At 44.0% G+C, this 23,070-nt stretch overlaps 1 protein-coding gene across 3 annotated transcripts in view; it reads right to left on the bottom strand.

Annotated features, from left to right (window-relative positions):
- Positions 1 to 23,070, bottom strand: part of lamc2 (laminin, gamma 2) — a 130,088-nt gene that overhangs the window by 55,769 nt on the left and 51,249 nt on the right. For all 3 annotated transcript variants that reach the window (XM_084320823.1, XM_084320824.1, XM_084320822.1), the window contains exons 9-11: positions 22,825 to 23,001; positions 4,426 to 4,659; positions 2,775 to 2,911 (exon numbers count right to left, since the gene is read on the bottom strand). In XM_084320823.1, coding sequence (XP_084176949.1) covers positions 2,775 to 2,911; positions 4,426 to 4,659; positions 22,825 to 23,001 — 548 coding nt within the window. The remainder of the gene's footprint in view (positions 1 to 2,774; positions 2,912 to 4,425; positions 4,660 to 22,824; positions 23,002 to 23,070) is intronic.

Genomic DNA, 23,070 nt, shown 5'->3' on the forward strand with positions numbered 1-23,070 from the left:
GAGAGAGAGAAAAAGAAATTCTGTGTTCAGGCATCCATACTTATTGAAAAAATGCTCATATCCAAAAGTAGTAGATAGATATAGGTCATACATGTAGGTATGCACTTGTCCTAATATACTAACCTACACTGTAGCACTCAACACTTTGATGAACATTGTTACTCAGCTGATAGAGTTGTGCCCTTCCTCAATAAAGCCAGAGAGAGAGAGAGAGAGAGAGAGAGAGAGAGAGAGAGAGAGAGAGAGAGAGAGAGAGAGAGAGAGATGGTATTTACAGTACTGTACCATATCACATACCATATCACCTTTTGCAGCATACCATGATTACTTATATTGAGATGTTTCAGTACAGTGGATGGTACAGTATATATAGTAAAGTACAGTATATATAGTACTGTAAGAAAAAGAAGCAAACCAATAACAATTTGTGGTTGTATTTCTCTAGAATGAGAGAGAGAGAGAGAGAGAGAGAGAGGAGAGAGAGAGAGAGAGAGAGAGAGAGAGAGGAGAGAGAGAGAGAGAGAGAGAGAGAGGAGAAGAGAGAGAGAGAGAGAGAGAGAGAAATTCTGTGTTCAGGCATCCATACTTATTGAAAAAATGCTCATATCCAAAAGTAGTAGATAGATATAGGTCATACATGTAGGTATGCACTTGTCCTAATATACTAACCTACACTGTAGCACTCAACACTTTGATGAACATTGTTACTCAGCTGATAGAGTTGTGCTCATCCTCAATAAAGCCTGAGAGAGAGAGAGAGAGAGAGAGAGAGAGAGGAGAGAGAGAGAGAGAGAGAGAGATGGTAGCCTACAAGTGATAAAATAAATAAAACGCCCAACTCGCTGTACAAGAAATTCCTTCTGTGTGTGTGTGTATGTGTGTGTGTGTGTGTGCTCTACTGGGCGCACCTTTCTACTCTAGAAAACTGCGAGATAACTCATAACTCGTACACACACGCACTCTGTCTCTATAATACAGTAGTTGATGTTGTAGCGCGACGTGGGTATATACACGGGCGAGGATGAAAAGCATGTTAGACTACTTTTTATTCATAAGTTAACGTTTTGTCGGGTTCCGCGTGTATTCTCGAGAATGATAATAATAATAATGCTTATGCAGTCCACCTCTTCCTTCTTTCCTTGCACATAAACAGCAAGTAGTTAATGTTTTATCGCGACGTCATAGACTGGTCTCTGATACCTCTCACCTCTGCGGGGGTCTAACACTTATTCACAGCGCACACACTTCTCTTGTGTGTGTGCGCGCGTGCGTGTATGTGCGTTTCGTGACGCGCTGTAGTTCTCTGGCAAACGGAGATAATTACAAGCATACCATCTAGCAAGAATTAAACGTATTTACAAGTCGTATTATGTTTAGCAAGTAAGGAGACATATATAGTACATCTCAAAGCGGCACGGTGGTGTAGTGGTTAACACTGTCGCCTCACAGCAAGAAGGTCCAGGGTTCGATTCCCGCTTGGGGACCAGGTTTCCATGATGCCAGTTACCCAGGTGGGGTATCTCCCAGGCCTTTCTGTGTGGAGTTTGCATGTTCTCCCCGTGCTCGCAAGGGTTTCCCCCCCGATAAGATAAACCCAATGGAAAGACATGCACAACAATAGATCGCTAACGCTGTGGCGTCCTTGACGAAGACGGACAGGAGCACTTGGATTGGTCCCCTGGCGCGGCTCACGTTGACGCCTGTCTGCTCCCGGCTGCCCTTGGGGGGGAAGGACGACGGGATGGGTTAATCGCAGATACGAATTGCATGCATGCATCGCATGTGTGCCGATTGATGACCTCTGAGCAGGTCCTAAATTATTATTATTATAAAGCACTCGAAATTGTAATTTTTCTATTTTTACAGATTTCTGAAAAGCGCGACTTCCAGAGCATTTATGAGTCATTCTAAATCCCTTTGTTCTCCGCCCACGGGTCCAAAAAGCCCCGTCAACCTTGAAGGGTCAATGGCCGCCAACAACGAGTTTACTCGTTATTGGCCGCCAATCGAATAACGCCAATAACGAGTTTACTCGTTTTTGGGATCGTTATTTCGTTTTTTTTTGCTATATCTATTCATAATTCATAGCTGCAGCCTCTGCAGACCCTTCAGAGCCTGTTTGAGCTGGCAGACGGTCAACACGCCCTCTACTGCCAGGCGGAGCTATTGCATCTCATTGAAAATGGGCTTGTGTGTTTTAGGAGGCGATCTGAGCCGGGCGGGCCGGGTTTAAATATTCAGGCAAGCCTGTTTTATACAACGATGGCATCGAACAGTAACTCCGCCCGTCTGTCATTGTGAAACAGTCGGTAGTGTGGTGCGGACCTCCACAAGAATTATTTGGAATTGCTATCAGATATTTGGATTATCTCTTTTGCATTACATCAGATACAAGGTAAGAACATTATATATGAATTTGATCGTTGATCTGACATTTATTTCTACCGTGATCACAGCTATCTGTGTGAACCGTGTATGGCTGTTTACCGTTGGCTGCGGTGGGGGGGGGGGGGGGGGGTGGGGGGCATGTTGACTAGAAGCAACTCACTGGGTCGACGGCATTATTAGACCGATTTATATAATATAAGATATATTTTAAGCACTCGCAAATGTCACAGTCTAAAACTATATCCATTGAATAAAGACCTGGCGATGAATGGGGTATCAGCGCCCCCTGCTGCTGGCGGTCAATGTGTTAAGGGGTACTGTCTCGCCTTTTAAGTTAGTGAAAGTCAGAGAAAATGGATATGAAAGGGATTATGTCAGGATGGTACCTTAGCCTTAACAGGGTTGAAGCAGGACGGACAGGAGGAGTGTTGGCACTGGTGTCCTTCAAAGCCTTCTTTGCACAGGCACTGGCCCATGTCACTGCACTGGTTGTACAGAGAGCCCTGGGCATTGCAGTCACACGCTACCACAAATAGGGGGAGAAATAACCGTCGTCATTATTCACATAATATAATGGTTATTATCAGCTTAGTATCTCTAATCTAATATAGTGTAAATGACAAACGGCAAAACAGAGAGCTTTGTTCTATGGTTTCAGTCTATGGTTCAGTCTATGGTTTAGTCCATGGTTCAGTCCATGGTTCAGTCTATGGTTCAGTCTATGGTTCAGTCTATGGTTTAGTCCATGGTTCAGTCCATGGTTCAGTCTATGGTTCAGTCTATGGTTCAGTCTATGGTTCAGTCTATGGTTCAGTCCATGGTTCAGTCTATGGTTTCAGTCTATGGTTCAGTCCATGGTTCAGTCTATGGTTTCAGTCTATGGTTCAGTCCATGATTTCAGTCTATGGTTCAGTCTATGGTTAAGTCTATGGTTTCAGTCTATGGTTCAGTCCATGGTTTCAGTCTATGGTTCAGTCTATGGTTCAGTCCATGGTTTCAGTCCATGGTTTCAGTCTATGGTTCAGTCTATGGTTCAGTCTATGGTTCAGTCTATGGTTCAGTCTATGGTTTCAGTCTATGGTTCAGTCCATGGTTTCAGTCTATGGTTCAGTCCATGGTTTCAGTCCATGGCTTAGTCCGTAAAAGGCTCACACCCACAGCCATGCTGCTAATTTGGCTAAATGACATCCAGCCATTTTCGTTTGAAACAACTTTTAGTCAGGGGAGTGTCATGGTTTCTCCATAGAGCCCCATAGTACTTTTCTTTTGCGCAGCAGTCAGCACAGGTAGGGGGCAACTTAGTCACATGACTCAGTTGGTGTTGCTGATTGGCTCAAACACGGTTTGTTTGTATACAGCGAACAGGTCTTATAGACTGACGTTGAAGTCTAATTCGGCCTTTAAGCTTGTTAATCTGAAAACTTTTCACCCCAGCACCTAAATATTTGTAAATTGTACTAAATTGTACTTCGTTTACAATACTTAAGTACTGTTTTTGGGGATTTGTACTTTACTCAGAGTATTATTAAGTTTGTATACTTGTACTTTTACTCAATTACATTTCAGAGAAAAAAAACATACTTTTTACTCCTTACATTTAAAATGCAGCCCTACAAAGTACAAAGTACAAATCTCGCAGGTCCAACCATTTGAATGAGTATATTTGTTTCTCTGGCCGAACTAACGTTAATGTTATTAATCCTGCGGCCGCTCGTTATTTAAAAACAGCCAATCAAATCCCCATCAATGGAAAATGAACCCGCCCATACCCATGCTGATTGGTCCTTGTGCAAGACTATCTTTGATTGAACACCTGTTATCAGAAGAATAGACAGTCAGAAGAAAAGTTTTTACTTTTAGTAGAAACTTTTTTACTTTTACTCAAGTGTGTGTTTAGCCAGATACTCTGACTTTTACTTGAGTACGATTTTGAGACGGTACCCATACTTTCACTTAAGTATAATTTCTTGGTACTTTTTACACCCCTGGAAAAACCCATTTCCCATAATATGTCCCCTTTAAAAGACGTGTCCTTACGTTTGCACACGTCTGTAGGCTGGCTGTGGTGGAAGCCGTCCAGACACTCCTGGCAGTTAAACCCTTTGGTGTGGTTTTGACACTTCAGACACCGCCCTGTGCTCGGGTCACAGTTCCCCACAGCGTTGGTGTCGACGTGGCCGTTACACTGGCAGGGCCTGCACGGACTCAGCGGGCCACCCTCCCCCGACGGGTCGCCATAGAAACCCTCTCTGCAGGTGTGGCAGCGAGAGCCTATTGGTAGAAGAAGATGGAAAAAAGGTGTTTATTGTACTTTCATTTATCATTTATTTAATTATTGTATCTGTATGTACCTAAGATGTTAATTACATTTATTTAAAGTCTTATGTCTGTTTATATTTTTGTATTTTTGTAACCCGTCACAGAGATGTAAGCCTACATAGAACATTTTGTGCAATTATTTTTTATTATACTTATTTTTTTTGTACTATTATTAGTATTATTTTAATTTCCTTCTTTTAATTTCAGTGTCTGTCAATGTCAATAAAAATATCTTTAAAAAAAGAAGAAGATGGAAAACGGGAATGGACTCAAACATTACACTACTGTAAATCATTAACACTAGCACAGCCATGGAGAAAATGCCACTAATTCCCGCCAGGAACGGGTCAGATGACCTGACAGCTGCTGCTTATATGAGAAATATGAGACAAATAAACAGTGTAAACTATATAATTACCTCTGAATATAAAAATATGAGGTTTACCACAATGAAATGTAGGTTTGAGTGACATAAAAAATGTAAAATAATAAAATATATAAATAAAAAATATATAATAATATTTTTCTTTTATGGAAGAGCCACACATTGACGGGCAAAGAGCCACATGCAGCTTGCGAGCCACGGGTTGGCCACCCCTGCACTAGACACTCGCAAAGTGCTTTGAATTTCGTCTGTTCCAACGGCCCATATGTGGAATAACGTTCTAATTACATTTTCCTGAAGTCATTTAGAAATTTCAGAAACAGTGCCAGATAAAACGGGTACTTTTAGGAAAAGTCATTGAGTGACAGAGCTGGAGCTCGACGAGTGACGAGGATACATTTATTGAAAATGCCTAGGGGTCATTGGACCCCTTGTCGGCTGTGCTAGTGTTAAAGAAAGAGAGATGGGGGAGTCGGTTCCCTTTTACATTATATTTCATTTTAATACGTACCATTGTAGGTGTAGATAAGCAAGAGAATAGTGGTTGAATATAATGTCAGTAAACCCCATTAAAGTTAGACTTGTATAACTTTCCCGCGCTGAAGGGCACCATCCATAAACTGGGTTAACCGTCTGTAGTGTGGTAGTGAAAGGGTTAACCTTCTGTAGTGTGGTAGTGAAAGGGTTAACACTTTTTTGGTTTTGAGACCCCGTTTGCTGCCTGTCTGAAGCTTTCCAGTTTACTCAGAACCTGGTCACAAATCCGACCCGTGTTAGTAAAACACACATTTTTACCCATGTCTCCTAGACTCGAGCAATGGTTCTCAACATGGGGTCGAGGGGGTTTCATTGTTCTAATATCTTCTTCACTACAAGTTAGTACAGTGAGAGAATGTATAAGAATGACTTTTCTGGTTTCTCCTCTATTATCTCTCTACCTACATTATAGAGTTATGGGATTCTGGATTAAATCATATGTGACATAAAATATCTTCTCAGATTGGGGGTCCCTGGAACAAAATATTATGAATCAATTATGTATCAATTTGGGGGTGACATAAAAAGGTTTGAGGACCACTGCCCTACAGAGTCTGTACCACTGTCTCATCACACCAATCTAGATGACAATTTGGATGACAGTAGAAAAGAGGATGGCATGTAGCCTGGTAACTTTTTTGTTTAATATCTGGAATACTGGTATACAACTGTACCCAACGAATATGAGACCAAGATATACCACAACTGGCAAGCATTAGATTCATGCTTTACTTTACCTCTACCAAAGAAAATGCTCTGAAAAAGACGGTAATGTATAGAACAGTTGCTTATTGGAATAGTATACAGAGCAATATAACTATGGTAAGGAACTAGTGCTGTCAGGCGATTAAAATTATCTAATTAATTACAGGATTTGTAATTAATTAATCAAATTAATCACATTTTAATCGCATAACCATTTTAGGCCTGATATTCTATATTCTATAATCATATTTCAAATGGCATGTGTCTGGATGGCAGAATTCAGTACTGTATCTACAAAACCTTCTGTTTAATCATCTTCCCTTTATTTATTTGCTTATAGATTTTTCAGGTCTGGTAAATTTTAGCATGGTGTTATTCACAGTCAAAGATTTAAAATTTTTTTTAATTGATATTCTCATTTGGTTCATTACAATTTACTTAAGCATTACATCACGCGCAGGAGTGGTTTGTGAACAATAAACCATGCCTAGGGGTGGTCGTTAGGCCCGAGGCGCAGCCGAGGGTCGTTAGACCCCCCTAGGCATGGTTTATTGTTCACAAATCACGACTGCAAGTGGTGTAAAGCTTTTATACAACTGCCAGATTCATCCAACCTTATTTCTATACAATAAACACACATTAATCGAAGATTTATTGAAAAAACCATCCGCCAGAAAAAGTAGTTCCCACAACTACAAAAAAGACAAGTTGCCTCCATGTGGAAGCAGCTTGAAGTGCATCCAACCAAACTAACACATCCAACTGTGTATTATTGGAATGATTGAGAGAAGTTGCCTCATGTGAAAGCAGCTTGAAGTGCATCCAACCAACTAACACATCCAACTGTGTATTATTGGAATGATTGATTGAAAATTGTATTACCAGATGCAGAATGGGTACAATACAGTACGGCTCAATACACACAATTGTTAAGGGAATGCAGACCTACTTTCCATAGAACTTCATTCTTAGATGCTTCTATATAAAGTAGGTAAAACAAATAAAAGTTTTCTTTGCCCTATAGGAAAAAAACATTTTCTTCGCCCTATTCTTTTATTTATTTTTTTAAACCTACTGTAGAGGGCCTAAACTTAACCAGTTGGAAACCAAGCGTACAGTAATAAAATTAGCAATCAATCAATCAATCAACTCAATAGGCCATGCTCACTTAGAACAGCGCAGCACCCAGCTCTCTGACTATCCCCCGCGTTGCAGGCAGAGTGTGTGTGTGTGTGTGTGTGTGTGTGTGTGTGTGTGCGCGTGTGTTTGCGTGTGTGCGTGTGTGTGTGCGTGTGTGTGTGTGTGTGTGGGGGGGGGGGTGTGTGGTGGTGGGTGGAGACTAGAGCGAGCGCTGACAGTCGCAAGGAAAAAGAAATTGAAAATAAAAAATTGAAAATTAATCAATCAATCAATCCGCGATTATTCTTTTGTTACAGAATGATTCAAGACCCATCAATTACATCATCCAACATTGTTTAAACGACTAAGACATTCGCTGTGACAGAATCGCTTGATATTTAGTCGTTTAGTCGCTATCAACATATCCATTTGTAAAGATTATTGTCCACCTTCTTGTGATCCGGTGGAGTGATGTGATGTGGTTCGGTTGTGGGCGGGTCCTGGGCCAGCAGCGTGGAATTGTTGCCAATAAAGACGTGTAAAATGACTGTTTCAGCCAATCAGAATCGAGAAATTTGCATGCCGTTGTATAAATATATATATTATTTTATTTTTTGTTTTTGTTTTTGTTTTATCTCATTCATTCCATAAGAACGTAGAATAAACATTTACAGACTTTTAATTTTTTTTCCATTTGCATGTTCTTGGTATCTGATTCTAGGGACATCTATGTATGTCAGAAATACTGTGTCTGTTACTAGGCTTGATTATACAACGGCATGCAAATTTCTCGATTCTGATTGGCTGAAACAGTCATTTTACACGTCTTTATTGGCAACAATTCCACGCTGCTGGCCCAGGACCCGCCCACAACCGAACCACATCACATCACTCCGCCGGATCACAAGAAGGTGGACAATAATCTTTACAAATGGATATGTTGATAGCGACTAAACGACTAAATATCAAGCGATTCTGTCACAGCGAATGTCTTAGTCGTTTAAACAATGTTGGATGATGTAATTGATGGGTCTTGAATCATTCTGTAACAAAAGAAAAATCGCGGATTGATTGATTGATTAATTTTCAATTTTTTATTTTCAATTTCTTTTTCCTTGCGACTGTCAGCGCTCGCTCTAGTCTCCACCCACCGCCACACCCCCCCCCCCACACACACACACGCACACACACACGCACACACGCACACACATGCGCACACACACACACACACACACACACACTCTGCCTGCAACGCGGGGGATAGTCAGAGAGCTGGGTGCTGCGCTGTTCTAAGTGAGCATGGCCTATTGAGTTGATTGATTGATTGATTGCTAATTTTATTACTGTACGCTTGGTTTCCAACTGGTTAAGTTTAGGCCCTCTACAGTAGGTTTAAAAAAATAAATAAAAGAATAGGGCGAAGAAAAAGTTTTTTTCCTATAGGGCAAAGAAAACTTTTATTTGTTTTACCTACTTTATATAGAAGCATCTAAGAATGAAGTTCTATGGAAAGTAGGTCTGCATTCCCTTAACAATTGTGTGTATTGAGCCGTACTGTATTGTTTTTTTTTTTTTTTTTTTTTATTTATCCTTTATTTATCCAGGAATGTCCCATTGAGATACAAGATCTCTTCTTCCAGGGAGTCCTGACCAACACAGCACACAACAAGTTTCAACATAAAACAGGGCATTAAACAAAAAACATACAATTCAAATATAAATACAGAGGGTCATTTGTGCAGTGGCAAGGAGCATAATCACATCAACAATAGCATCAGGTAAAACAGTTACATGTTTCATAAAGGGCTAATCGTAGCATACCTTTAAAAGCATTCACAGTAGGAAGTGCCTGTAGACAAAGTTTCACTTGCAGCGTATTCCATAAAAAGGGAGCATAGTGGGAGAATGCAGCTTTACCAAGCTCTGACTGCATCAAAGGAACATTTAACAGCATCCCATTTGCTGCTCGTCTGGTATTAAAAAAGCAAGTATAAAAGGACAGAAGTCTGGAGATATATAAGGGCAGCTTACCTAGCAATGACTTAAGGATAAAAATCAACATGTGTGATTGTCTTCTTTGGTACAGAGAGGACCATCCTAATGACTGATACAAAGTGCAGTGGTGGGTGCGAGAGCCTGCACCTGTTACAAAACGTATGGCAGTATGGTACGCAGAATCCAGCTTTTTAAGCAGGGAGGAAGGAGCATGCATATAGATTACATCGCCATAGTCTAATACAGGCAGAAAGGAACTCTGCACAATTCTCTTCCTGGCTTCAGACGGGAAACATTTCTTTAACCGGAAGAAAAAGCCCAGTTTAGGTCTAAGTTTTCTCAGTAGGTTCCCAATATGAACATCAAAGGCCATCTTTTCATCAATCCATATGCCCAGATATTTATAGGATGCTACTTTGTCAAGGCATGTCCCTTCCAGTGTCAGAATCGGAGGGACAGCTGTATTAGCTCGAGAGCGAGAGAAGGTCATGTACTTGGTCTTTTTTGCATTAAGGACCAGTCTTAGCCTTAGCAAGGAGTGTTGTAGTGTATTAAAAGCATCCTGTAGAAGCTCTATGGCCTGAGTTAAAGAGGAAGCCACTGTGTAAACAACTGTATCATCGGCGTATAAATGAAAACGTGCTGGGTTTATCCCATTTCCTAGTTCATTTATAAAGATGGAAAATAAGACAGGGGCCAAAATAGAACCTTGTGGAACACCTTTGTTTACAGTAAGAGCAGCTGAGGTATAATCTTCTACTGAAACACACTGAGTTCTTTCAGATATAGTTTTTAAACCAGCTCAAAGCCATTTTACCAAGACCTATGCAGCATTGTACCCATTCTGCATCTGGTAATAAAATTTTCAATCAATCATTCCAATAATACACAGTTGGATGTGTTAGTTGGTTGGATGCACTTCAAGCTGCTTCCACATGAGGCAACTTCTCTCAATCATTCCAATAATACACAGTTGGATGTGTTAGTTTGGTTGGATGCACTTCAAGCTGCTTCCACATGGAGGCAACTTGTCTTTTTTGTAGTTGTGGGAACTACTTTTTCTGGCGGATGGTTTTTTCAATAAATCTTCGATTAATGTGTGTTTATTGTATAGAAATAAGGTTGGATGAATCTGGCAGTTGTATAAAAGCTTTACACCACTTGCAGTCGTGATTTGTGAACAATAAACCATGCCTAGGGGGGTCTAACGACCCTCGGCTGCGCCTCGGGCCTAACGACCACCCCTAGGCATGGTTTATTGTTCACAAACCACTCCTGCGCGTGATGTAATGCTTAAATATATATTTTCTTTTTTATTATTAATTTTGCGTTAATTTTCATAACGTGATAATTTGCTGTGTAATTAATTAATCTAATTAACGCGATAAACTGACAGCCCTATAAGGAACAAATTTATGTTTAAAAAAAAAAGTAAAAAATAAAGGTGATCGTGACTTGAGACAAGTTATGCTATATTATGAGTTAAAATCATATAAACTATTTTATCTGTTTTGTTCTTATGGACTGATTATGGAATATGTATTCTATGGTTGGAGAATTGTAATATTTGACTTATGAATATTGAGTGAGCTTTGATTCACTTGTTCTATGTCGTATGGTTCTCGCTCGGCGTCACTACTGCACTATACTTCACTCGTGCATGCGCACTGAATAAAAAATTCCACAATGTACCTTTACATCCCAACATTCGTCTGGCCACACCCCCATCCGCTTACCTAAATAAGCAGGGGTGTGGTCACCTACTCACCTCCTTCTTCGCTTTCACCACAAGGAAGTGCCTTCGGTAGATCCCCACTTGACGAGGTTGTTAGTAGAAGAAAGTTGGAAAACAAGAGATACGTTGACATCATATCTTTATTTTCTCTCTCACTATTTTCGAGAAAATACGGCGATATTGTCTTCGTTACTGGAGTGTCTGGAAGATGATGATCATTCTACACCTCCACCGGGTTTTTTCCTATTAGGAGATCACGCCGCTGACATGCTTCCCAACTACAATCCTCCTTGCTGCGGCTGGATGGGGTAAGACCCTCCAGCAACACAGCTGGACTGTAGGACGCACCGACTGTTGTGAGAAGCGGTGGGTTCCAGGTTGGGTGAGTAATGTTTGCTTGCGAGCACCACTTGTCTGTTAGTGCTATGGGGGCTAGCTGACAATGTTTACGAAAACCGGCCCCAGATTAGGGTCCTCTGTTCAGCCTCTTAGGCGACGGCGGAGGATCTTGGTTTGAAGCCCATTATAGTCAACTAGTGGGCCACGACCAGTAACTGGTGATCCCAGGATTCTCTGGACGAGTGGATGCTTCTCTGTCACAGTGTAGGCCCCATCTTTCATATACAAATGAGAGTATACCCTAATGAGGAAATGTGGGCATGGATGTTCGTTATCGGAAGATCCATGTTCAAGTCGGCTGCAACCCAGATGGGACTGGTGCTGGCTCCGCCGGATGTCTGGTAAAATCACTGTTGTAAACTGTGTTGACATCTCTCTTTTTCTCTTCTCTCTTAAAGGTGAGGAGGGTTTCAGACGGCGGCCTGTCGGAAGTGTGGCTTGTTATATCGTTTGTGTACAAGTTCAGGTGATAGCTGCTTAGCTTGCGTGCTAGTTGTGGCCTACCTGTTAGCCGTGCAGCTGTTAGCTGCGGCGTTAGCTCGCTGTGTTTACCAGGCTGGTATACGTTAGCTTGTGGCTATCAGCCGATCGGCTGTTAGCTTAATGCTACACTGTTGAACGTTCTGAGACTATAACATGCTTTAAACACTCTGACTACGACGTCATCTTTGACAGAGGATGTTAGTCGAACCTACCGGGAGCCCGGCCGGCGAGGACTGCGTCAACAAGGAGAACCGTAGCGGCGGGGTGGAGCAGCGACGCTGCCCGTGTCGTCAAACACAGGATGCTGTGTTTACTATCGGTGCCCTGTTAGAGACTGCAGTTCGCGTGGTCTGCGCTCACGGTAAGGAAGGTCCTGACCAGACCTTAAAACGCGTCTTCTTCCTTCCCTTCTAATGTTTTGTAATAACGATGTTTTCCAAAACGAGTGTTGCTGCAATACATTTAGGATAAGACGCGAGTTGTGTGTGAATTGTCTTGTCACTGAGCAGTAAAAATGACCAGAACCCCTGGCTTACAAAGGGCATCTTAACATCCATTAAACACAAAAATAAACTCTACAAACATTATCTTAAGAAGCCTAGTATAAATAATAGAAACAAATACAATCTATATAGAAATAAACTCACTCATCTAATAAGGAAAAGCAAATGTGATCATTATACTGATCAGGTAATAGCATCTCAGGGTGATTCAAAAAGGACATGGTCAGTTCTAAATAAAGTACTAAACAGGGACAAAAAAGCATCAGTGCTCCCTGACCCTGCAAACATGTCACAGCAGGATCTCTCTGATAAATTCAATACCTACTTTGCATCCATTGGTGAAGACCTGGCGAATAAAATTAGCCATCCCGGGGGTGTGTCTTTTAAACAGTATTTATCAGGTAACTATATTAACTCTTTTTTCATGAAACCAACTGACCATGATGAACTATTCAACATTATCATGAAGATGAAGGACACTCGCACAGCCGGTGCTGATGGAATATGCAGCAAAATCCTAATAGCCATAGCCAATATTATAGTCAGACCACTCGCTCACTGTATTAATTTGTCCTTACTACATGGTGTAGTGCCAAAAAACATCAACATTGGGAGAATAATACCCATATATAAATCAGGTGACAAAAATAGTATTAATAATTACCGTCCAATATCCGTGTTACCAGCTCTATCCAAAGTCTATGAGAGAGTTGTGTACAATAGATTAAGCGAATACACCACCAAGCTAGATATACTCACCAATTCACAATACGGCTTCAGGAAAAAGAGAACTACAAACATGGCAATATTAGACCTCATAGAAAAAATGCATGATGCCATTGATCAGGGTGATTGTGGGGTGGGCGTTTTCCTAGATCTATCAAAGGCTTTTGACACCATTGACTTCACCATCCTACTTGGGAAACTACACCATTATGGCATAAGGGGTCTGGCTCTCAACTGGTTCAGTAGCTATTTACATGGTAGGCAACAGTACGTCGATATAAAAAATCACAAATCAATAAAAATGGACATCAAATATGGGGTCCCCCAGGGGTCAATTCTAGGGCCTTTACTATTTATTCTCTATATAAATGACTTTGTCAACTCATCTGTACTTCTGCACAAAGTAATATTCGCTGATGACACTAATTTGTTTCTGTCACATAAAAATCCACTCGAGCTACAAGATCTACTCAATACAGAACTACAAAAAGTGGACACCTGGTTCAAATGCAACAAATTATCACTAAATCTCAGCAAAACAAATTTCATTGTCTTCCACTCAAATTGGATGCGCACACATCACATGTGCATAAAAATAAATGGAAAGGAGCTGTCAAGAGTGGTGTCCACAAAATTCCTGGGGGTCATCATCGATGAGTCACTCAACTTCAAATGCCACATAAAATATCTACAAACAAAACTGTCCAAATATGTTGGCTTATTCTGCAAAATATGTCATTTTCTGCCCTTGCCTGCCCTTCTCACTTTATACAAAACCCTGTTTGAATCCCTCATTAATTACTGTAATGTCATATGGTGCAACACATACCCCAGCCATCTCAAGAAACTAGAAAGCTTACAAAAGAGGGTACTACGAGTGCTGTCATGGTCCGGGTATAGAGCGCCCTCAAAGCCTCTGTTCCATCGCTTTGGTCTCCTGAGGCTTGCTGAATTTAACATTCATCAAAACACATCAATTATGTATCAAGTTGTCAACAACATGAATCACAGACTGTCTGAGCTTGTCCCAGTCTGCCAACCACTGCACATCCACAACACAAGAAATAAGCATCTTATATCTGGCAAGAGGAGAAGGCTCAATTGTGCTAGCCTAAGCATAGCATGCAGGGGTCCACAGATCTGGAACAAGCTTGACGAAAATCTAAAAATGACTAATACCTTTAAAACCTTTAAAAAATCACTGAAAGAGGAACTGCTAAAATCATATCTCTAATTAAAATTATAACTTAGGAATAAAATTGTCTGTATTATGTATCTCTGTTATATGTCAGTTAGTAGGTAGGTGTGTAAACCTACCCACGTTGTATTGTTTTGATTTGTTTTGTTTTTTGTTATTGTTTTGTTGTTTATATTCTGTTTGTATCTGTGTTCAGGCTCCCTCCAAAAGCTTTAAATAGCTTATTGGGAGACCTGGCACATGCACACTATTTGCGACATTGTTATCACATGAGGATACTCACATGTAAATGTATCGTGTGTGTGTGTGAATAAATGCATTCATTCATTCATTCATTCATTCATTCATTCATTCATTCATTCATTCACTGGTATTAGCTTATCCATGCAAATCGGGTTGTTTGTTACAGATGTAAAAATTATCTGGTTTGTTGTGTTGAGAAACATCATGTGTGTTCATGTACCGTGTACTCACAACTAAGGGGGTTAATTTAACATATAAAGCTATGCTCAGTGACATATGAGTGAAGAATGAATTATTTTCTCAGCCTGTAATGACAATGAACAGTGTGTTCACATATGAACAGGTTTACCTGTTCAACTGGCCATATTAAGGGTAAGGTAGGAGGAGTGATCCCCCCGGTTCCCTGGGGACTTCCCCACCCTCCTCTCAGACATGTTGTTACAATATATTGTGTCACTGTGTGGTGGGATATGATGTAACCCTTAGCTTGGTTGCTGGGGTTGTGCTAAAATCGCTTGAGAAACTATATTTTCCTAAAGAAAGTGTTTGGTCACTTTTCGTGTGTGCTTAGCAAGGCCTGTGGCCGATACTAATCGAGAATTGTGTATTCTCTCATTATGAAAAACAGCGTTCCTCTGTAGAGTGTATTGCCATTTTTTGTGGTGATAAAGGGTTGTGTGTGTCGTGTGATCTACAACTGGGTTAGGTTGGCCACAGAAGCACAAGTGTAAGTCTGGTACCGGGGCTCTTAAGGGGGCCCTCTCTATTCTGTGTTTTTTCCTTAGTAAAAATCAGATAGCAGGTTAGCACATGAGCTGTGTGAAGCTCGTAGACACTTCATGTAGCTGACTGCGACTGTGTCATGCTCTTTTTTGTCATTACATCGTATCATGGGTGTGGGGTCGTAAAGGGGTGAACTGGTAATCCTTTCCTCCCCTTTTGACGGGCAGGGGTTCCAGTGGAATTAGTGCGCATCGGAAAAATGTCAGGCTGAACTCGCGATGCATCTTGTTGTAGCGTCTTTGCATCGGTCAAAAACCGATGCATTTATATAATTTCCTCTCATCCACTTGTCAGCAGTGCACTGTGACTGCACACACACACAGCAGATACTATTGCTTTGCTACTACATAAGGCGAGAGCCGCGTCACAGTTATCAACAAACAGTGGAAGTCGAGGAGACATGCTAACGCTAGTAGCCTCTGGCTAACGCCAGTTAGCCGTTCAGCTAACGCTAAACTAGTGTCTAACTAACTAACTAAAGTGACTATGCAACACCAGTACCATTAGTGAGGAGGGGGGGGGGTATATTGAAGACGCTTGACAACAGGGGTTCAAAGATAACTTCACATTTATTGGTTATTCGTTTCTTAATTATATCGCTTCATGCAATCCATCCAGCCTGGCTCCGTGTTGTTGACATAATGCTGCGGCTACGCTCGGAAAGTATAGACGCATCCTAGTGACCTAGTCTAGTGTGTGACATCATCAACTGTCGACGGCAGCTCAGACGGGGAGGGGCTCTCTCTCTCTCTCTCTCTCTCTCTCTCTCTCTCTCTCTCTCTCTCTCTCTCGTGTGTTTTTAGCTAAAGTGGATAGAAAAGACAGTTTATGCAAAAGTCTTCTTAGGCACCCAAGAGTTTTTATATAAATTGTCTTACAGTAGATTCTTTAATTTTTAATAATAATATAAGCTGCATATAAGGAATACAACCAAATCCTCTGTCATACCATAAAATTGTATCATTATTTTGCATCGTGTTGAATCGCATCGTATCGCCCCGAATCGCATTATGTTGAATCAAATCGTATCGAATCGTATCGTATCTCAACAGGGGGTGAATCATATCGCATCGCATCGCCCGGTGCTTCAAATGTATCGTTAATGTATCGTATCGTTGGCACCGTATCGAGATGTGCATCGCATCGGCCTCAGTGAGGAGATGCACATCCCTAGTGGCCAGACTAATGTAAAGGTACATTGTGGAATTTTTTATTCAGTGCGCGTGCACGAGTGAAGTATAGTGCAGTAGTGACGCCGAGCGTCACCATTACTCACAGAACTTGGTTATAGTTATAACTAGGGGTGCACCGATATATCGGTCGGGTATCGGTATCGGCCGATAAGTGCCTTGTTGACTGCTATCGGCCTATCGGCCGATAAGCTCAAATGTGCCGATAGCAGTCGCCGATAAATAATCATCTTGTGTAGCGTCAAAAGGCAAAAAAATAAAAAGTTCACTCGCGACCTACCTGCACAACGCCCGCCGTCCCCCACACACACACACAAGCTACTGCATCAGTTACTACTTATGATTAACAAGGCATTCGTTTTGTGGCATTAACGTTATATAGTTAGTGTTACACGGACAATAACATCAGCATATTATTATTACCCATAGCAGCAAGGCATTACTCCGAGTCCGTTCATAGCTCAGTTCCATTCCGTTGCAGCATGAGCAACCGGGCGGCAGAAGACTAACGTTACTGGTGAAAATGTTTAACGTTGGAATACTCCTTTGACAACTTGCTGTACTTTGCTTGCAGGTCTGCAGCCATTATTGCTGGATTATGAATAGCCCCAACTTTAGCCAACGTAACGTTATGGCTAAACCTTTAACATTAGTTAACGCTAGCTTTCGGTTAGCTGTTCAATGCTAATAACACAACCAAGCGAACCCATCAGAGCTCCCATCAACACCACTCTGTTGGGAGGATGGCATTTAAGAAAGTATCTGCTGTTAAAATGACACAAACATTTGTTTTGTGGCATTAATGTTATATAGTTAGTTACACGTTCAAATACATCAGCATAGTATTTACCCGAAGATAGCAAGCAAGCCGTTCATAGCTCGGTTCCATTCCGTACCCAACTACCCATTCTGCAATCTGTTAATAAAGTTTTCAACCAGACAAATGTATAGAAAGGCTTTGTTTTATTATAACATTTGTTGCAGTAAAATCATTGTGTCTCGTTTGGCCATCCTGTGGAGCGCGCTGGTCGGCGGGCACTGCCGGGCAGCTAACGTATTAGCTTGTTGTGGTTCTGAGTTTGACTCGCATTCTCGCAAGCAGATCAATGGCGGCATGCCCCCGAAGTAGAAAATGAATAAACGCTTGCCGATTGGTGGTAAGAACAGCAGGAGGTGGGTGCTAGCGGTGTGGCGTAATTGGCCGAATCGACTGTCAATCAAAATGGTTCCATTGCATTGGTTGAAAGCTCTGGTTGAGAGAATAGTATCCCGCTGCAGGCCGCCAGAATGGTTCCATTGCATTGGTTGAAAGCTCTGGTTGAGAAAATAGTATCCCTCTGCAGGCCGCCAGACGATACTGGGAGATAGTGATACCATAAACATATTTCTTGATGTTTCCTTTTTTTAAGTAAGTAAAGAGGCCTACAAATACAAACATACACATACAAATATACAGTAGTTTCATTAAAAAAAAAATTTAATTTAAAAAAAAAAATATTAAAAAAAATTACAAATACTTATTTTTTGCCACAAGTATCGGTATCGGTATCGGCCGATTGTGTTAGTTGAACAATCGGTATCGGTATCGGTGGCCAATTTTCATATCGGTGCACCCCTAGTTATAACCTATCATTTTGTTTGTCGTGATGTTTTCTTGTGAGTACTTCAATGTTTGTGGTTATATTATCGTACTTGGCCATCGCGTCCCGCTCTTAAGCCTATCGAGATATACCTCATCTCATGTACCTACTGTACTCCACTAACGAAAAACAAATATGCCCACACCTGCCGGGTCCCGCCCCTATGGAGGCGTAGCCTATAAGACACTAGGCATGGTCACCAAACACCCTTCCTCTATTTCGTTTCATCATACCGGTCGCAGTGCGCCTTATGTAACTAGTTGTTATGAAAAGATTAGAGAAATTGCGTAATGTTGAAAGCTTACCGGAGGTTTGCTTACCCCTGGAATCTTCAGGGCATGTTTCAGCGACACGTCGGGCCTATGTTGATGTTTCCTCGTCTGATGGCAGCAGACCAAGGAGCAGCGTACAAGGTTTGGCTATCGGGCCAGCTTGTACACAGGTAGGCCCTGTGTCATCAGGCATTGATGTTGGTGTTAGTAATGCTGTGAAGTGTGTTTCGGCGCCAGGGCCGGGGTGGCTTGGTGAACGTTCCACTGCAGTGAACGATTTCCTGGCTATCCTGGAGCATGCTGCTTACACTAATGCTACTAATGCTACTGCTAATGCTAATGTTGATGCTGAAATGGGTCGTTGTTCTAATATTCCCCGCCGCGGGACGTTGCTGCTTTTCCCTCCTCTTGCCCGGTTCATTGATGAAGGTCAGTCGGTTGCTAATGTGGGGGGTTTCGCTGAGTCTTATTTACCTTTTTTACGGGTAAAAGGGCCAACAACAGGGTGCAGGCCGAGTGTACCGTGGCTGCGTAGCCAGGTAGCTTTGATCCTGTGTCCCGGCGGGGATGAACGATGTCCCACCCGGCCGATGCTTGAGAGCGAATCGGCTCGGAGGGTGGCAGTATGGACGGATGAGTGGTATACTGCTGCAGGATGGTTTGTAGCGGCGGCCAGTGTTATGGCTCAGCTGGCTAGTTTCCTATCCACATTGGCGTCGGGTAGTGGGGCTATGGGTCCAGCCGACATTGTAAACATGTTGCATGTTTGTGGTGTTATAGAGATCTTGGCCCTCGACAGGCGGCCATGTTTCCCCCGCCAGTGGTGCCCTGGGAGGAGAGTCAACAGGGATCCACAAGGCCGACAGCCTTGGCGGCCGAGGGATCGGCCATTTTGGGTGTATGCGGCTTGGATAAAACAAGCCGTTGTCATTCCTTTGGCTGCGGGCCGCGAACCTTCTTTGAAGCGCATGCGGCCCCATTCTTCACTTCTCATGGGGACAGGGGCTGACACCCAGTTGATGGCTGAGCCTGGGTCTGTCTGTGAGAATGTTGTGCTGTCGCGTGGCTCCTGCACCACACGTTGTGTGATGGGGGAGCCTGGTGTTACGGCTGCCACTAGCTACAGTGGTCAGCAGGGGGACTCGAGGCCTCTTCTGTTGAATTCACCGACACCTCTCTCACGGGTTGGGGAGGGACGTGTCGGACCCACGCAGTGGGGGGCAGCTGGACGAAGGTCCATGCTGGCCCGTCTACCCTGCACATCAATGTGTTGGAATTGAAGGCGGTCCTCCTGGTCCTCAAACGGTTCGACCACCTGGTGGTAGGCGAGCACGTTTTGGTCAGGACGGACAGTATGACGGCAGCGGCGTATATCAACAGGCAGGGTGGGACTCGTTCCATCCGCCTGCACCGGGCGGCGGTCGAACTTTGGCTATGGGCATCTCGCAGGCTGCGCAGTCTGAGGGCGCTCCACATCCCTGGTGCAGAGAATGTGGGCGCGGATATGATGTCTCGGGGCGGTCCTCGTTACGACGAGTGGGAACTCCGCCCCGACATAGTCAGACAGATCTGGGATCGTTTCGGGGAGGCCTCGGTAGATCTGTTTGCGAGCCGACGCTCTCACAAGTGCCCCTTGTGGTTCTCGGTCAGTCGAGCAGATCATCCCCCCTTGGGGGTGGATGCCTTCTCGATCTTTCCATGGCCGCCTGGTCTTCTGTACGCCTTTCCTCCTGTACAGCTGTTGGGTCAGCTGTTGGAGCGGATACGGAGGGAGTGCAGGACGGTTATCCTGGTCGCGCCGGACCGGGGCACGGCAGTGTGGTTTCCGGTCTTGATCCAGCTACTGGTCGCTCCGCCTTGGGTTATTCCTTGGTCGGCGACGGCCCTCTCTCAGCAACACGGGTCGCTGTTCCAGTACCCGGTGTTTGGCCAACGCCTGTTGGTGTGGCTGGTGGGAGGGTAGGTCTGGAGAGGATGGACCCTTCTGTGGTTAATACCATCCGGAATGCGCATGCTCCCTCCACTGTCGCGCTTTACCCGGGCAGATGGCGTATGTTCCAAGAGTGGTGTAAGGCGGGGGGCCGGGACCCAGTCTCCTGCCCCCTGGATGCTGTCCTTAGTTATCTCCAGTCTCTCCTTGGTAGACTGTCGGCTTCGACGGTGAGGGTATATGCAGCAGCTATATCCTCCTATCATGAGGGGTTTGAGAGGGATGTCTTGTTCAGCCACCCTCTTGTGAAGCGTTTCCTGCTTGGCGCTCGACGCGTTAAGCCGGTGCAACGCTCTTTGGCTCCGAGTTGGGATCTTCAATTGGTCCTCGGTCGGTTGTCCTTGGCCCCGTTTGAGCCACTTGAGCAAGCGCCGTTGGGACAGCTGTCTTTCAAGACCGCGTTCTTGCTGGCTGTCACCTCCGCAAAACGCGTGGGTGAGCTCTGTGCTCTTTCGGTACGTCCAGAGTGCCTGTCTTTTCGTTCCGATTGCGGTGCCACTCTGCGGCCTAATCCTGCTTTCGTGCCTAAGAATATCCGGAATTCCTTCCGCTCCAGGGATATTGTGGTTCAGGCGTTTCGTCCGCCCCCTCACGCTAGTGAGTTAGATGCGGGCCTTCACCTGTCATGTCCGGTCCGTGCTTTGGGAATTAACCTCAGCCGTACTCAGGACCTCAGGGTTACCGATCAGCTTTTTGTCTGTCACGGTGGTTCTCGTGCCGGTAAGGCACTATCGAAACAGCGCCTGTCCCATTGGTTGTGCGAGGGCATTGCCCTCTGCTACACGTTGGCCGGGCTGGATCCCCCTGGGGGCCTCAGGGTGCACTCCACTCGTGGGGTGGCTGCCTCTGCCGCTCTGCTGGGTGGGGCCTCGGTGGAGGACATCTGTGCTGCAGCTTCATGGTCCTCCCCGGGCCCCTTTGTAAGGTTTTACCTCATGGACATGACCGGGGGTTCTGTCTCCCAGGCGGTTCTGGGGTCTGTGGCCTTTCCTGCTTCCCGTCCTTTGGTAGGGTAGCAGGAGTGTGTGGGTATGGGCCACAGTGTGTTAGGTCACACGTGGTTCCGCCTGTGCTGTGTGTTCAAGGGGTTCTAGTTCCCTCTTGCTCGCACTCAAGTGGAGTTGACTGCGCCCCCCCTTCATTAGGAAGGATGGGGTGACGGAACTCCCCAACCCCTTGATGTGGGCTTACGGGTCCTCAGGGGGTGCATCTGTCGGGCCTCGCGTCCGCTCTACCCCATATCTCGATTGGCTTAAGAGCGGGACGTAATGGCCAAGTACGATAATATAACGAAAGGTTATGTATATAACCTAGTTATATGAGTACTGGCTAAGCGTCCCGCTCTTAACGGCCCTGAGTCCCTTTTTGAGGAATCTTTTCCTGGAAACGGGTTTTATTTTTATTTTTTGCGAGGAAGAGTGTTTGGTGACCATGCCTAGTGTCTTATAGGCTATGCCTCCATAAGGGCGGGACCCGGCAGGTGTGGGCGTATTTGTTTTTCATTAGTGGAGTACAGTAGGTACATGAGATGAGGTATATCTCGATAGGCTTAAGAGCGGGACGCTTAGCCAGTACTCATATAACTAGGTTATATACATAACCTTTCGTTTTATATTTTTATAAAAAGAAATGTGTTTGAGGGCGGCTACGTGGCGTAGTGGGCAAGGCGCTCGCCACGAATGCGGAGACGCTGCTGTTCGAGCCCAGCGCTCCACATTGCTTTCAGTTTAGCTGGTCGTTCATACTAATACAACTGATGGGTGGGGATCGGGCGTTGTGGACAGCGACTCCTACAGGTCGGTTGGTGCGCCTGCGCAGTAGAATCAGGAAGTGTCGGGGGCAGCGTGAGCCTCCCACGCGTTACTTAGTCCTCGCCACTGAGAGATCGAGCTGCGCAGGTGAAAAGATGCGACTGCTGTTACCTCAAGTACCGGAGGGGACTTGTGCTATGTATGACTTAGTCCACATTGCAGCCGGCTTGTGGGAGGCAAGAAACAGCGTTCGTGACAGGGGAGGGTTGAATTGGATGATACGAAATTGGGATGGGAGAAAATATAGAAAAATGGGAGAAAAAGTGGATCAAAAAAAAATTAAAAATGTGTTTGTATTTTAAATGTTTGGACCCCAGGAAGAGTAGTCTCGCCTTGGTGTAGTCGACTAATGGGGATCCACAATAAAACAATAGAGACATGGGAGCACCGGTGCTTTGCCTACCAGTGGTGCCCGGTGGGCAGAGGTCACATCTGACCTCCAAAGAGCCTGGAGCCAGAGAGCAGTTGACCCCGTGGGGGCAGGGGCAGGTCACACAGGTCAAAGGGCGGCCAGGGTCATTGTAGAAGCCCGGAAGACAGATCTGACTGCTGGAAGTCTCATCTGCAGAGTAGCAGTCACCTGACATAGTAGAATAATGAATGATCAATTAGTTCATCAATAGGTGCATAAGGGTTTACATTCCAAATA

The sequence above is a fragment of the Notolepis coatsorum genome, assembly GCF_963971535.1.
Source record: "Notolepis coatsorum genome assembly, chromosome: 8".
Lineage (NCBI taxonomy): Eukaryota > Metazoa > Chordata > Actinopteri > Aulopiformes > Paralepididae > Notolepis > Notolepis coatsorum.